We start from the raw sequence: 15,681 nt of genomic DNA, 5'->3' as shown, positions 1-15,681 counted from the left end.
TCCCCCATCCCGGCCGCGTAGCGGCGGCTCGGCTGCTACCATGGAGCCCGCCGGCCTGGAGCAGATCCTGAGAGAACTGCTGCTGCCCGACACTGAGCGCATCCGCCGGGTACATCGCAGGCGGGGCAGGGCCAGGGCCAGGGGGAGGCTGTGGGAAAGACCCAACTGTGACCCCCCCAGTCTCCCTCTAGGCCACCGAGCAGCTCCAGATCGCTCTTCGGGACCCCGCCGCCTTGCCCGCACTCTGCAATCTGCTGGCCTCGGCGACCGACCCTCAGGTAGGGCCCCTGCCCCTCCACGCCCAGTTTTCCCCTGGTCAAGCTCTAGCTCCCACCCCCTGCGGTCCACTCAGCATCTTCCTGCCCCAACCCTCACATGCCTGCCTCCTTGTTTTAGATCCGCCAGTTCGCGGCCGTGCTGACCCGCAGACGACTAAGCACCCGCTGGCGACGTTTGGCTACAGAGCTACGCGAGAGGTGGGCTGGATCTGGGGCGGGGTGGGGCGGAGCCAGGCTAGGCTGAGGCGGTTCTTGGGCAGGATGAGTAGGAAACACCTGCTACTTGTGTTCCAGCCTCAAATCCCAGATCCTGACGGCCCTGCAGAGAGAGACAGAGTAAGTGCCTACCACCTTCTCTTTGGATCCCTATTGACTTCAGGCTGAGACCCTCTCTAGCTTTCTGCCTTCTCTTTCAGCTCCTTGTTGAGACTTGAAGAGTAGGGCCTTAAATCCTACATCGCGGGTAGAGTAGGGATTCTAAAGTTGTTTTAGGGGCTGGGGTTGTGGCTCAGTGGTAGAACACTTGCCTAGCATGTGTGAGGCACCAGATTCCATCCTCAGCACCACATAAAGTTGTGTTAAAGACATGTTCTTGAGAATGGGCGATGATGATCTGCCAAACTAGAGTCAGAAAATTGAGACTGAAATTCAGGCTCATTGAGGCTGACGTCCCCAGATTACTCCCTTCCCCCAGTACTGCCGAACTTCTGATCTCTCATGAATCCCAGCTTGGCAGGTGCCCACAACTGAAAGTTTCCTGGCCACCCCATTGAGGCTGGTCCACCGTACACAGGAGATGGTATTGGAGGGTAATTGCTGGGGGGAATCTCCTATTTGCAGACACTGTGTGAGCCTCAGCCTGGCACAGCTCTCAGCCACCATTTTTCGAAAAGAAGGCCTGGAGGCCTGGCCTCAGCTCATGCAGCTTCTTCAGCACAGTACTCAGAGCCCCCACAGTCCTGAGAGAGAGGTATCATCATACTTTTGGCAGGAGGGAAGAGACCAAGAGACTGGATAAACCATGTAAGCTTTTCCCTCCCGTTCCCTAATCCTGGACAGATGGGGCTTTTGCTGCTGAGTGTAGTGGTGACTTCTCAGCCAGAAGCTTTCCAACCCCACCACCGGGAGCTTCTCCAACTTCTGAATGAGACTCTTGGTGAGGTGGGCTCTCCAGGGCTACTCTTCTACTCCCTGCGCACTTTGACCACCATGGCCCCCTACCTCCGCACTGATGATGTGGTGAGATGTGGGCCCTCACCTGACTCAATTCCGTAACTTGGGACCTTCAGGTCCTCACCCTTGTGGGTCTCAAAGATGTTTCAGCTTCTTATCCTGTCTCTGTTCTTCCTAATAGCTAGAAGGGTCATGGGGGTTGCTGGGCCTGGCTGGTGTACCTGGGCCCCTTCTCAGAGTATGGGTTATGAGGAAGCTGGGACCTGAGATTATGCTGCATCATGCTCTCTGTGATTTAGCTCATCCTGTGTCCCCCAGCCTCTTGCAAGATCATTGGTGCCCAAGCTCATCGTGGCTGTGAAGACTCTGATCCCTATAGATGAGGTAAGGCTAGGTGGGAGGGAGCTCCTTCTTTTGGAAGAAAGTGTAGGAACATTCAGCCTGTTCTCCTGAAGAAGAGAAGCATGGAAATCCTATGTCTGGTCTGTCTGACAGGTTAAGGCCTGTGAGGCCCTGGAGGCTCTGGATGAACTACTGGAATCAGAGGTACCCATCATCACCCCCCACCTCTCTGAGGTCCTCACATTCTGCCTGGAGGTGAGCCTGGGGTGGTGTTGACCCCTTCTGCTTGATTTGCTGTCAGTATCCTTGCTTGTCTCTGATTTTTGTTAATCTCTGGGCAGGTGGCTAGAAATATGGCCCTGGGTGATGCAATACGTGTACGTATTCTCTGCTGCCTCACTTTTTTGGTCAAAGTTAAGAGCAAGGTGAGTGCCGTCTGATGTCTATCACTCCACCTCCACTTCTACCTTTATTCTCACTGCTGGGGCTTTGTGTTCATCTCAGAGCATCTAAAGTACCCTAGTTCAAACCTTGGTCCAGCCTTACCCCAGTTCCTGCCTGAGAGATTGGGAATCTCCTGCTGGGCCCCTTGTGACCTGGAAGACTGGAATTTTTAATGTGAGTCTATCCTGGGAGCTGATTCTTAGGGACACTATTCCCTTCTTCCTCTCAAGGCCTTACTGAAGAATCGTCTCCTGCCTCCCTTACTGCACACCCTTTTCCCCATTATGGCTGCTGAGCCCCCTCCGGGCCAGTTGGATCCTGAGGACCAGGATTCTGAAGAGGAAGAGTTGGAGACTGGGCTAGTTGGGGAGACTCCCAAGCATTTTGCTGTACAGGTGGGATGTGGGACAAGGGCAGGGACAAGGTGTTAAGTGGCTGTGGGAGGTTGAGCAGGCAGAGATGAAGTCAATCAAAGCCTCCTTGACCTTTTACAGGTTGTGGACATGCTGGCCCTACACCTTCCCCCTGAGAAACTCTGTCCCCAGTTGGTAAGTGTAGTTCTAACCTTCTGATGTCCCTATCCCCAGATATGCCTCATCTCCTAAGGTCAAGGATGTTTGGGCCCTGATAGGTATCATGGGCCTGTTGCCACAGGAGTAGGCAGGCAGGCTCTTCCCAGGGTTTCAGTAGAGTACCATGTGCTCCCTTAGATGCCCATGCTGGAAGAGGCCTTGCGGAGTGAGAGCCCTTACCAGCGTAAGGCTGGTCTCCTGGTATTGGCTGTGCTGTCTGACGGAGCCGGTGACTACATCAGGCAGAGGTATCCATTCAGTTCCTGTCCCAGGATGAGCATAGGTCATGGGGAGGTACATTGCACATCCCTTGGTAGTTCTTGAATACTTGTTTGAGCTTATTTTTTAGAAAAATAATTTGGTGCTAGGGATTTAATCCAGGGGCGCTTTACCACTGAGCTATGTCCACATTTCTTTTCTTTCTTTCTTTCTTTCTTTCTTTTTTTTTTTTTTTTTAATTTTGAGACAAGGTCTCACTAAGTTTCTGAGGCTGGCTTGAACTTGTGATCCTTCTGCTTTAGCCTCCCAAGTCGCTGAGATTACAGGCATGTGCCCTATGCTTGGCTTGAATTAAAAGCATTAATTAGCCATAGCAGTTCCCCCCAGTCCCAAAGGTATTCTGGTTTGGTCTTCTAGCTAGGGACCAGGGGATGTTGACAACCATCAGATGACAGAGAAAGCTTTAGTTTTTGTAGGGTAAATGAAGAGAACAGGCCAGCCTAGCGTTTCCCCCCCTCAGACCATGTCTTTGTCCTCTCGTCTCACCCCATCCAGACTGCTGCCCCCACTGCTGCAGATTGTGTGCAAGGGCCTGGAGGACTCCTCGCAGGTTGTGCGTAATGCTGCACTGTTTGCCCTGGGCCAGTTCTCAGAGAACCTACAGGTCAGCAAGGCTAAATGTGGACAGCAGCCACTTGAGAGCTCCCTACCTGGGTCAGGGATCACCTTCCCCTCAACTTTTATCTCTTCAAGCATCCTTGCTGCCATTGGCCCTGAAGGGTATGCTCTACAGGTGAACCTGACTTGGACCTGCTTGCTCCTTCCCTCAGCCCCATATCAGCAGCTATTCAGGGGAGGTGATGCCACTGCTCCTTGCCTACCTGAAGTCTGTGCCTCCAGGGCACATGCACCACCTCGCCAAGGCCTGCTACGCTTTAGAGAACTTCGTGGAGAACCTAGGTAGTGATGGCAGTGGGGTTTGCAGGAGAGGGAGATGAAGCTGCAGCTTTGGTTAGAGGGGCAGGATGTACATCTTCCTGATCCCTGCTCTAGTGGGGAAAGGGACAGGACAGGGAAGGGCCACAAGAAAGGTCAGCCCAGAGGGAGGTGGATTTGCAGAAGTTTGGAGAAAGGCCCTATGCCCTTTCTTACAGGGCCCAAAGTTCAGCCCTACCTCCCGGAACTTATGGAGTGTATGCTGCAGCCTCTGAGGAACCCCAGCAGCCCCCGGGCCAAGGAGCTGGCTGTGAGCGCTATGGGGGCCATTGGTGAGGAGAAAGGCAGGAGGCAAGGGCATACATAGGATTCACCCAAAGACATTGTAGCAGGAGGTCCCCAGCCTTGTTCCACTTTTGATTCTGACCTTCATTCTACAGCCACAGCTGCTCAGGCCTCCTTGCTGCCCTACTTCCCTACCATCATGGAACATCTTCGGGAATTTCTGTTGATGGGCCATGAAGACCTTCAGCCTGTGCAGATCCAGAGCCTGGGTGAGTAAGGGACCCCTAGGCAGGATTCCTAGTGCCAGGGAAGGGCCAGTGGTCACCTCACCACGTTCACAGACATCTCCCTTAGGGTAGTGAAGATATCTTGTTTCTCAAAGGCATTCTCCACTCTGTACCTAGGAGTAGGGTAGAATTTCTGAATTCCTCCCAGCTGCACATCCTAGTGCTAACTAAATCCTTATCCCCACAGAGACACTGGCAGTGCTGGCACGAGCAGTAGGGGAGCCCATGAGGCCCCTGGCTGAGGAATGCTGTCAGCTGGGGCTGGGCCTATGTGAGCAGGTAGACGACCCTGACTTGCGCCGCTGCACGTGAGTGACCCCTCATCCTGCCCCTTTCCCTCCTGCCCACCCACTGGATCCACAGAGAGCACCCCAGACTCCAGTCCTCTGGTTTTGGACCACAGACAGGTTTCCCTAGGCTCTCCCATCCTACCTGGCTACAGCAGCACCACCACACAGCTTCTGTCTGTCTCTACCAGGTACAGCTTATTTGCAGCCTTATCAGGGCTAATGGGTGAAGACCTGGCACCCCACTTGCCGAAAATCACCACTCTCATGCTGTTGTCACTGCGTTCCACTGAGGGCATTGTGGTAAGCAGAGGGTAGGTGGGCTGGGCCAGTTAAGCAAGGATAGCCCTATGATGTGATTTAAGCCCAGGTGAACCAAAGTTCCTGTTGTGCTTCCTCCATCCAGCCTCAGTGTGATGGAAGCAGCCCTTTCCTTCTGTTTGATGATGAGAGTGATGGGGAAGAAGAGGAGGAGCTCATGGATGAGGATGTGGAGGAGGAGGATGACTCAGAGATCTCAGGGTACGGAGAGGTATTTTTCTGCTCAGAGGAATCCAGATTTTGATTTTGGACAAAGGCCAGTGCCAGACCTGCTCCTACCGGTGTCTGACCACCCCTGCCTTCCCACCTTCATCTAGGTACAGTGTGGAGAATGCCTTCTTTGATGAGAAGGAGGACACCTGTGCTGCCCTGGGGGAGATTTCTGTGAACACCAGGTAAGCATCAATCCTTGCCTGGTACTGGGAACACCTCCTGGGAGCCTTTTCCCCACAATCATGTGTCTGTCTACAGTGTGGCCTTCCTTCCATATATGGAGAGTGCCTTTGAAGAAGTATTCAAACTGCTGGAGGTGAGTTGGCCATTGAATGGAATGGGTGAGGTCCTTGGGCTGGACTATACTACCCCCCAGCATACCCCCCGCACACACGCACACACAGGGGATGCATGGACCCTCCCTCTTCACTCCACAGTGTCCTCATCTGAATGTGCGGAAGGCAGCTCATGAGGCTCTGGGTCAGTTCTGTTGTGCACTGCATAAAGCCTGTCAAAGCTGCCCCTCAGAACCCAATAATGCCGGTGAGAAGGGGAGACCAGGCCAGACTGGGGGCTCTGGATGGGGGTCGGGGCCTGATTGAGGTTTCAGCCAATAATGTTCCCAGCTCTGCAGGCCGCCCTGGCCCGGGTCGTGCCATCCTACATTCAGGCAGCGAATGGGGAAAGGGAGCGTCAGGTGGTGATGGCTGTGCTGGAGGCCCTGACAGGGGTGCTGCGCAGCTGTGGAACCCTCACACTGCAACCTCCTGGGCGCCTTGCTGAGCTCTGTAGCATGCTCAGGGCTGTGCTACAGAGGAAGGTGAGTAGGGCAGTGGGGCTGTGGGAAGAGGAGTGCCAGGCCCCAGAAGAGTGGATAATGAGAGATTACAAGTTCAATTCCGTGCACCCCTGTGAAAAGAAGGTGCAGAAGAACCCAGACTCAGCTGAGCTACTTCTCCCAACAGACAGCATGTCAAGACACTGACGAAGAAGAGGAAGAGGAGGATGACCAGGTGAGAGCTACAAATGAAAACAGGCTAGGCAGTCCAGGTAGTCTCCACAGGGCCAGGAATACAGTGCACTCATTTTGGCCAGGGTCACCACGAGATTGGTAATGGTCAGAATGATTTAACCCTGATCTTACTAAGGTAGTGAAGTTCAGAGGAGAGCAGTGTGACTACCTGAAGTAATAGATGGGGGAAGAAGGATGCAGAGTTGCACAAAAGCTAGCCTGGAAGTTTGGGGGGATCCCATCAACCAAGGCCACGCCTGGAACCACCTGCTGCCAGTGGCAGAGTGGAAAGGTATGAACAGCCACAGAGCTGGCCCCAGTGCTCCAGCCTCTAACCTGACTCCATAGGCTGAATACGACGCCATGTTGCTAGAGCATGCTGGAGAGGCCATCCCTGCCCTGGCTGCTGCAGCTGGGGGAGACAACTTTGCTCCTTTCTTTGCCGGCTTCTTGCCATTATTGCTATGTAAGACGGTGAGTGCTTCATCCTCTGGTTTCAAACCCTGGTCCAACCCATGTACCCAGTGCCTGCTCCCCCAACTGTGTCCTAGTCTCAGACTGATTTATATTCCTCTGTCCTCCCCCACAGAAGCAGGGCTGCACAGTGGCAGAAAAGTCCTTTGCAGTGGGGACACTGGCAGAATCCATTCAGGGTCTGGGTGCTGCCTCAGCTCAGTTTGTGTCTCGGCTGCTCCCTGTGCTATTGAGCACTGCCCGGGAAGCAGACCCTGAGGTGCGGAGCAATGCCATCTTTGGACTGGGAGTATTGGCAGAGCATGGGGGCCGCCCTGCTCAGGAGTATCCTCAGCTTATAGGTGGCTAGAAGGGTGGGGTTGCGAGAATGTCCCCAGGGTTCAGGGAGGGGCAAGGCCTGCCTGTGTGCATGCACCTGTTCCTTGACTATGGATCAGCCACTTTCCCAAGCTGCTGGGCCTCCTTTTGCCTCTCCTGGCACGAGAGCGACATGATCGTGTCCGTGACAACATCTGTGGGGCCCTTGCCCGTCTGCTAATGGCCAGTCCGACAAGGAAACCAGAGCCCCAGGTGAGGGAGGGGGACATCAAACAGGGCATGGAAGCCAAGGGTGGCAGGCAGAGGGTAAGACAAATGGGCCTAAGGCATCTTTGTGTCCAGGTGTTGGCTGCCCTGTTACACGCCCTGCCACTGAGGGAAGACTTGGAGGAGTGGGTCACCATAGGGCACCTCTTCAGCTTCCTGTACCAGAACAGTCCTGACCAGGTAACCTTGATGCTGGCAACACCCGTGCAGGAGCATAATGCTCCAGTCTCAGTGATAGGTGTATCCAGTGTGGGGTGAGTTCCAGTTGTCCTTATGTACCACTCTCCCATTTTCTTAATTGTCCACAAGGATTGACAGCCATCCTACAATAGGAGTGGAGTTTCCTCTATTCATGTAGCATTTTTCCTTAGCTCCATTTCTACGCTCTGGGCTGAGCCAGTAGTTAAAACTTTCCTAGACTGATTTCCTAGATCAGGGCTAGGAAACTGCTCTCTGTGGAGCCATGGGTACCTCTGGGCCTCCTCACTGTCATTTCAATCAGAGCAGCTCTGCTTCTGAATGAGATTTTGTCTGTACCAAGAAGCTGTGTGGATTCGTGTTCCAGTGTTTTGTTTTGTTGTCACTGGGAATTGAACCCAGAGGTACTTAACCACTGAACCACATCCCCAGCCTTTTTTCAAGTATTTTATTTAGAGACAAGGTCTCACCTCACTGAGTTGCTTAGGGCCTTGCTAAGTTGCTGAGGCTGGCCTCCCGAGCCACTAGGATTACAGGCGTGCACCACCACGCTTGGCTTATGTCCAGTGTTGTCTAAAAGAATTGTGAGTCTATTTTTTTGGAGAGCTTGTGGGTGTCCTGGCTTTTAGTCTTGAGGCTATGACTTTAATTATCCTTGGTCACACATCTCCCATCCCTTCCAAAAAAGAGTTATTACCACATTCTTACTTCTCCTTGTTCACTGTTCTTTTGGATGCCTATGAATCAATATCAACCTCAAATAGCCCTGACAGGAGACTGCTTGTGTCCCAACCACCCACCCACCTAGTCCTGGGGCCCAGGGCAGCTACTGCCCCTGAGTCAGCCACTCTTTTTCCACAGGTTGTAGATGTGGCTCCTGAACTCTTGCGCATCTGCAGCCTCATTCTGGCTGACAACAACATCCCACCAGGTGAGGGTGGCAGTCTTGGACAGGGATTGGGGAAGAACAGAGTAGCAGGGTTCAGTGGGTGTGGGACAGTTAAGATTTAGGAGTACAGTCCCCCATCAGGACCTCTCCCGTCTGCACTCCACCCAGACACCAAGGCTGCACTGCTGCTGCTCCTGACATTCCTGGCCAAACAGCACACGGACAGCTTCCACACGGCACTGGGCTCGCTGCCTGCTGACAAGGCTCAGGAGCTCCAGGCTGTGTTGGGCCTCACCTAGACTGCAGGCTGCAGCTGGGCCAGAGAGTAGAGCCTGCCCACCACCTCTCGGCCCAGTTCCTGCTCACGCCTTACCAAAGATTTGGGGCCTCATCCATTGGAGTCAACCCTGCTTGCTGCCTTACAGGGGTGTCCCTGGGGCTGCATCTGTTACAGGTTGAGCCATAACATCATACAATAATAAAGGCAGTTTGTTTTCTGCTTGGACAATAGCTCTGAGGGCTAGAAGACTTGAGATGTATATACAGAAATGAGGTAGGCAAGGCCCAATGAAGCAGGGCATGGTTTAATGAAGCCTTGTAAATGGGCTCTACCCTCAGTGGAATCTGGGTCCTGGATGAATCAGGAGGCGCCCATATGGCTTCTCTTGTTCCACAAGAAGGATCCGCTGTGCCGAGAGCACTGGTCAAGAGAGGAGAAGATGGCATATCACAAGGACTGTCTGTAGTGGCCTCTGGCCTGTCTCTGCTTATACTTGCACTCACCTAGGAGCAGGTAGAAAACCCGGGCAGCCACTCGGCGGGGGCTGAGAGGTGACACCAGGCTACTGAAGTCTGGCTCCCTGTTGGCCTGTAGCTCCAGTGCCACTGCCCTACAGGGATCAAGAATTGTTAGCTGAGACCCCAGCCCAGGTCCAGCCCATTGAGGCACCCTATCCCTGGTACCTGTGCACTGCCTCCAGTGAGAGCAGCTCAGGCTCTGGGGGCAGTTCCAAAGATATCTCCATGGGCACCTCAGGGAGCTCAGGCACCACTGGCAATGCAGGGGGCTCTGGCTGCTCTGCTTCAGCCCAGGCCCTAGGAAAACAGAGCCAGAGCAGAGAAGGTGGTGACCATGACGATGACAGCACAGCCATCCTAGCTGACCCCCTCTAACCCAGGCTCACACAAAGGCTGGTTGCGTACCACCGTTCTTCTGGCAAGGCAAGGCTGGTGCGGGTCTTCTCCTCTTCTGCTGCTTCTAGGGAGAGCTCTGTTGTGGGAAGGAAAGGTGCTAGAGTGCTTAAATGTGTAAGGCCCTGGGTTTGAGCCTCAGCACCACCAAAAAATGTCTACTCTATGAATAGACACCAGAGCCATGTATGGATTTGTGTAAAGCACCTAGGCAGGAGAACTTGTGTGACATACTCTCTTGCCTAATGGAAACAGCTTCAGCATTTGGGGCACTAGTCTCCTGAAACAGTGGTTAGGGTATGGACTCTGCCATCCCCTCTTCTCCAGGTACTTACCTGAAGACAGCATGAGGGGACCACTGGGTTCCTGGGCCTCCCTTAGGACCTACAGGTGGAACAATGAGAACTGAGACACAAGCATCACAAGCATCTGGGTTCAGGCTTCTGATAGAAGGCACCAGTCCAGTGCACCTGCACTGCTGGCTCACAGTAGAAGACAGCCTATAGCGGCTTAGGCAAAGCAGAGCTTTGGGACTTTAGAGGAAGCAGTGTGGGTATACTTACCTCGATCTCACTCAGTGTTTCAGCCCTTCTTCTTTCCTCCTCTGCTGCTGCCTCCCTTTCAGCCTCTTCAGCCTCCAGGGGTGGCCTTCGTCTGAGCACTCTTGGGGGTACCTGGGCACAGTGGGTCCAGAAAGCTAGTAGTTCTGGGGGTAGCCAGCCAGCTGAGGACAAGGGGACAGGGTTTGAGTCATAAGAAACCAAGAATGAAGAATATTGCTTCTAAAATCCCCATGTGCCCAACTCCTGCCGTTCTTACAGAGAGTTGGGGTTCGGAACAACTCTGCTGGGCTTGCGATGGTCCTCTCTGGAGGCTGCACCATTGGCTGTATGTGGGGGAAGGCCAGAAGCCCCTTGTGAGGGAGCCACTCTTCAGTGCCGCTTCACCTCTTCTATACACTGTGCCACAGCCCCTTGACTTCCTTTACTTTCAGGTTCATGATCTCGCCTATCCTTATTGCTAAAAGGACTTTTTACCCAGAAGTGCATAGAAACTTGTGCAAATCCACATGCACTTTCTAAGGAACAGAGCAGGTTTTCTTTGGATTCCCAGAGCTCCTCCAAGGAGTTTAAAAGGCCCAACCTGACCTGTGTCCCTCCCTTTCCGTGGGCTGCACTCACACATTCCCAGCAGTGGGCCCTGGTTTGCAGTTGTTCCTGAAATTTCTCCCGTGAAATCTGAGTCTCCTTGTCCCAGAACAGTAACTGGCGTCGACGTCTGCGAGCAGGTGGGCTCCCAGGAGCTGGGGCCCTCCTCTGCTGAGTGGGAGGGGAGATGGATAACCTGCTACACAGCACTCCTTTTCTTGTCATCTTGAAGGGCTGCTAATGGCTCCATACTCTGCCTGGGGCAGGGGCCTGGGCAAGGCTTGCATACACTTGTGCAGCACATACCTTACATGAGGGTACCCATTTGGGAAGTAAAGCCACACAATGGGGTATGGGAAGGGTCATCTTTTACTAATCACAAAAGTCCCATGTAAGCTAACAGTGGCCCGGGGCTTAGGGAATCAGCTCTGGGAGAAGCCCAAAGACAGGAAGGAGGCTTAGAAAGGACACTGCTCACCTCTGGGCTGGGTGGGGCCGGCAGGCGCAACTCCTGTGGAGGGGTCACCTCTGCAACAACACCCAAGATCTTGGCTCTGTCCCACAAGCCCTTTCACTTTCATCGTCACCAAGACAAGAAGCTACAGCCCATCATCGGGTTGGGAAACAGGGCCTTTATTTACAACACCCGTGGAAGTCTTCCCAGAAAAGCCCATGGGAATAGTGGATACTCACCAGTGACCAGGGGCCCAGGCTCCCAGCCTGTCAGCTTCAGTTCCTCAGGCCCCAGGACCTGGCCTGGAAGTGGCTCTTCTATCCCTTCTACCCTTAAGGGAAATAGGCAGGTGGATTTAGGACATCCTTCCCAGCACTGACCCCTTACCTGGTACAGGTATTCCTGCCCTTACTGTGCAGGAGCTGGAGGCGAAAGCGAGGGGACTACAGTGTCCCCCTCCAGGGCACGGGGTTCTTCCTTAGATTCTGTAGAGAGATCAGAATTCAGAGGGCAGGAAAGAAGTGGGAGCAGTGCCAAGCCCCAGACTGCCTGTGCTAGGGGTCTGACCATCCAGAGCCAGGCGGGCCCTCCGCTTCCGAGGCCTGCCTTCCCGGGATACATCTAACAAGATAGCTTCATCCTCCTCTGCAATAAGCAGGTCCAAGTCTCGGCGGCTGACCTCTGGGAGATCCTGTTCACCCTGTCAAAAAAGGAAGAGCTAGGGAAGGGGGAAGGAACAATCCCAATTCTGAAAAAGGCGAGTGAATGCAGAAGAGTAGATCTAAGAAGCATGCCACAGGCCTAGGCCCAAGGAAGCCCACTGGATGCTCAAGTTCCAAGAATGGGAAGTGGAAAAATGGAGATGAAGAAGGCAGGACTGTGGAGCAGAGAGAAATAGGTGCAAGGGGCTGAGGCCCTGTGTGCTGGGGGATGACTCACCTCAATCTGCAGCATACGTATAGGCTCCGCTTCCTGGAGGGTGATGGCCTCAGGAGATAGCACAGTGACCAAGATCCTGTCTGGAGGGGCAGGGGAGTCACACCAGTCCCTCTGCCTATTTTCAAGTTCCCACACTACTTCCAAGTTCAGTGGTGATCAAAGAATGGACTCCAGAGCTGAGTTAAGTTGGATTTTAGTCAGAGCCAGGTCATTCGGTCAACTCACCTGACCCTGACTACATTGCTTCACCACTGTGAGCCTCACTGTCCTCATCCCTAAAATGGAGATAAGAATTCTGACCCCATAGAACTCTTGTGACAGTGATAAGGTTTCACACATAAAGTGCTCCTCACAGGGCTTGGCTCTTATGCCTTTACTCCATGTACAGAGAAACAATATGTATCCCATTTGTTTACAATAAAAATAAATTTTAAAAAGAAAAGAAGCTCAAAGGTGGTTATTTCTTCAGCCTCTCAACAGGAAGAAGATTCTCTGCTGACCTGGCTTCCTGAGCTCTGTAGGGACTTCAGGAGGGGTCTCCTCACCAATTCTCTCTGGAGTTGCAGCCTCTAAGAGATGTCGAATCTTTGGGGAGGGAGTAAAACAAAAGATACAGTTTGGCCTCAGCCCTGTGCTTTCCCACTCTCAGAATGGTCAATGGACAGCGATTGATAATCTCCCGTTATACTGAGTTAGTTTAACAGCATGTCCCAGAGATGGAATCCAGAGCCTCCTCCATGCTAAGCAAGTGCTCAACTACTGAGCTGCAACCCTAATTTGTGGCATTGACATTAGTTTGCAACACACTCACCACCTGCTCTCCTTTCCTTTCCTACCTGCCCTCACCCCCAAAATTATCAGGTCTTTGTCAATTTGTGCAAGAAGCACTGCATCCTTATGTCAATTGCTATGGGAGACAGAGGTGAGCAGAAAAGATTCTTGGTTTTGAGCAGATGGTCTGGTGTGGAGACAAGTTTGTATATGAGCCCAAAAAGAGTCAATGCAAAGGATAAAGCAAGCTGGGTGCAGTGGTGCACATGCCTGTAATCCCAGTGGCTCAGAAGGTTGGGCCAGAAGGATCACAAGTTCAAAGCCAGCCTCAACAACTTAACGAGGCCCTAAGCAACTTAGCAAGACCCTATCTCAAAACAACAGCAACAAAGGGCTGGGGTACTGCTCAGTGGTTAAGTATTAATGGGTTCTATCCCTGGTTGAAAAAAGAGTAGCATTTGAGCTGGGTCTGTAAGGATATGTAGGACCTAACTAATAGAGAATGAAGAGTGATCATTATGGGCTAACAACATTTCTTTTACATAAGCAAAGAAGCCAACTTGGCATCTTTGGGACACAGGTTAAACTGATGTTTTGGAGTCGGGGATACTTCAGGGGTGGCTGAGAGAAAAGTTGAAGACAGCTATCTCAGAACTGGGTGTGAAGAATTCCAAATGCTGATAATGTTTGAAGCCTGGAACCAGAGAACTGGAACCAGGGATCAGGATGACATTATCTAAGCTGTGGGAGTGTTGGGAATGGATGAAGGAGGATTTGGGTAAGGAATACCAGCGCACACAGATGGCGAGGAACTGGATTAGGGCCTTGGCAGTGAGAACAATATGGAAATGAGTGGGGACAGAGCTATGTCCAACAGGGAAACCATCCTAGCAAGTTGGCCTTGAGTAGGCAAATACAGGGGGCTTTGCCTATATGGGCCTACCATCATAGAGAACCTGCCCCATCTCTGCAGGAGAGCTATGGCAGGCTCTCTTTCCTGAAACCCAGTTTTAGACTAACACAGGGACAGCTCCACTTCTGCTCTGTCAAACATGACTTTGAGGTGTTCCAGGAGAATATCCCCTACCTGAGGGATATCGAAAGGGCTGGGAAGTCTGGGGTCCACAGACATCATCCCAAAAAAGGGATCTGGAGCATCTTCTAGGGTCTCCATCAAGGCCAGGCGGTTGGGAAGCAGCAGACTGGGTCTGAGAGAGAATGTGGGCTGTCAAGGATAGATGTTGAGGTAGGCTGAGGCCAAGAAATAGTTGTTTCACTGAAGACTGCAGTGATCCTAGTCCCAGGGGGACACTCACAGGTCAGCCTCCACCATATCAATGCGGATCTGCAGCTGGGCACGGTGCAGGCGCTCCAGGATGTGCTGGATGTCCTCTGTGGGCAGGGAAGGCAAAATAAAGAGCCAGCTTAGCAGAGGGCCACTCAGCTCTGCCCCATCTCTAGGGTTTCCAGCCTTACCAATGAGGTACTGGCATTGTTGAGAGTAGACCCGAATCACACCTATCTGGAGCTGCGCGGACAGATAGAGGGAGAAACGCGGCCGCGGCAGGCCAGGTATCGGGGGTTGTACTCGTACCAGCACGTAATTGAGGATTTCCTCGCTGGAGGAACAATGTGCCCTAATCATCGATGCACCCAGCACCAGCCCCGCAATCTTTCCCGCCTCAGCACCGGGTCATCCTTCCTCCTTTTTCTAGGCCTTACCATGTCTTCACTACGTTCACCTTCAGGTACTCGCGCTTCACCAACCGGCTGCCGCGCGTAGCTGCCAGCCTGAAGCGGATGGGAAGGTGAGTATGAGAGGAAGCCGTTAGTCTGGGATCCCCGGGCACCTCTCCAGGCGTGCCCAACAGTCTCCTCACCAGATAGTGGCAAAGCAGCCGGTGTGGCGCTGAAGTACGTTGGGATAGTAGAACATCGTCCCTTTGGGGTTTCACCCTCGATTCCACTACTTCCCAGTTAGGATCTCAACCGGGATTCTTTAGAGCACAAGTTTCCAGCACAGTCGGAGAAAAGTAAGGATTTTGACAGGTGGCACGGTGGGCTGGACCACCGATCAACAGCTGCTGGTTAAACTACCGAGGGGGTAACAACAGACACGCGGGAGTTGGGACGCCCCACTCCGCGGTACCCTGGTGGGTTCGCACCCGGCGTTGGTTAGTCGAACTTACTGAAGCCTTCGGGGTTGGCTTCCAGGTTGGAGATGCGAAGCTCCGAGGGAAGGCCCCGCGCTGGGAGGCAGAGCAGGTCCCCAGAGAGCACAGTGTCCTCTATGGCAGGCCTTCACCCTTGAGCCCAGAGAGAGAGGCCGAGCTCCCGGGTCTCACACTCGGTCGGGCCGCCCTCCCGCGGTACTAGGTCTGGCCGCAGAGAGCGCACTCTAAGGTTTTGCTCCTAGCTCGTGGTTGGGAGGGCGGTGCCAGGACAGCCAATGGGGAGGCGGCGTCTGAGGGGAGCCCTAGTTCCTGGCGCCAAGCAGCCTGCCTGGGTTCCAGGCCACAGGATCATCGAGAGCGACAGCGAGCCAATCAGAAGAACTCTGCAGGCCGTTTGGGCATTGTGAAGTGTCCTGGCCAATGGGCTCTCGTTCTCGCCTGTAGTAACAAGGGCTTCTCCAAGGCTCTTCCCTGGCCAATGAGCGGGAA

General features: G+C 53.3%; 2 protein-coding genes across 2 annotated transcripts; one reads left to right on the top strand and one right to left on the bottom strand.

Annotated features, from left to right (window-relative positions):
- The first annotated feature begins 25 nt into the window (after window positions 1–25).
- Ipo4 (importin 4) lies at window positions 26–12,675 on the top strand. The gene is made up of 30 exons (XM_047538417.1): window positions 26–109; window positions 192–278; window positions 397–476; window positions 573–614; window positions 1,119–1,248; window positions 1,338–1,517; window positions 1,770–1,835; window positions 1,947–2,048; window positions 2,135–2,218; window positions 2,468–2,632; window positions 2,732–2,785; window positions 2,948–3,057; window positions 3,584–3,692; window positions 3,859–3,988; window positions 4,183–4,296; window positions 4,405–4,518; window positions 4,724–4,844; window positions 5,015–5,126; window positions 5,230–5,345; window positions 5,462–5,539; window positions 5,616–5,673; window positions 5,795–5,900; window positions 5,984–6,177; window positions 6,323–6,370; window positions 6,718–6,843; window positions 6,959–7,167; window positions 7,281–7,413; window positions 7,504–7,608; window positions 8,488–8,557; window positions 8,684–12,675. Exons 1-30 carry the CDS (start codon window positions 41–43, stop codon window positions 8,812–8,814), a joined length of 3,243 nt encoding a protein of 1,080 aa, XP_047394373.1. The 5' UTR covers window positions 26–40; the 3' UTR covers window positions 8,815–12,675.
- Window positions 8,903–15,331, bottom strand: Rec8 (REC8 meiotic recombination protein). The gene is made up of 20 exons (XM_047538419.1): window positions 15,208–15,331; window positions 14,899–15,015; window positions 14,741–14,809; window positions 14,495–14,637; window positions 14,335–14,410; window positions 14,106–14,226; window positions 12,748–12,832; window positions 12,248–12,327; window positions 11,876–12,008; window positions 11,721–11,793; window positions 11,548–11,639; window positions 11,333–11,382; window positions 10,888–11,022; window positions 10,526–10,592; window positions 10,270–10,430; window positions 10,042–10,090; window positions 9,719–9,785; window positions 9,479–9,610; window positions 9,299–9,405; window positions 8,903–9,215 (listed from the first exon to the last, which is right to left on the bottom strand). Exons 2-20 carry the CDS (start codon window positions 14,952–14,954, stop codon window positions 9,130–9,132), a joined length of 1,782 nt encoding a protein of 593 aa, XP_047394375.1. The 5' UTR covers window positions 14,955–15,015; window positions 15,208–15,331; the 3' UTR covers window positions 8,903–9,129.
- Window positions 15,332–15,681: the final 350 nt, after the last annotated feature.

Source organism: Sciurus carolinensis, chromosome 2 (assembly GCF_902686445.1).
Source record: "Sciurus carolinensis chromosome 2, mSciCar1.2, whole genome shotgun sequence".
Taxonomy (NCBI): domain Eukaryota; kingdom Metazoa; phylum Chordata; class Mammalia; order Rodentia; family Sciuridae; genus Sciurus; species Sciurus carolinensis.
The sequence above is the reverse complement of the archived record's forward strand: the minus strand, read 5'-3'. Positions and strand labels throughout refer to the sequence as shown.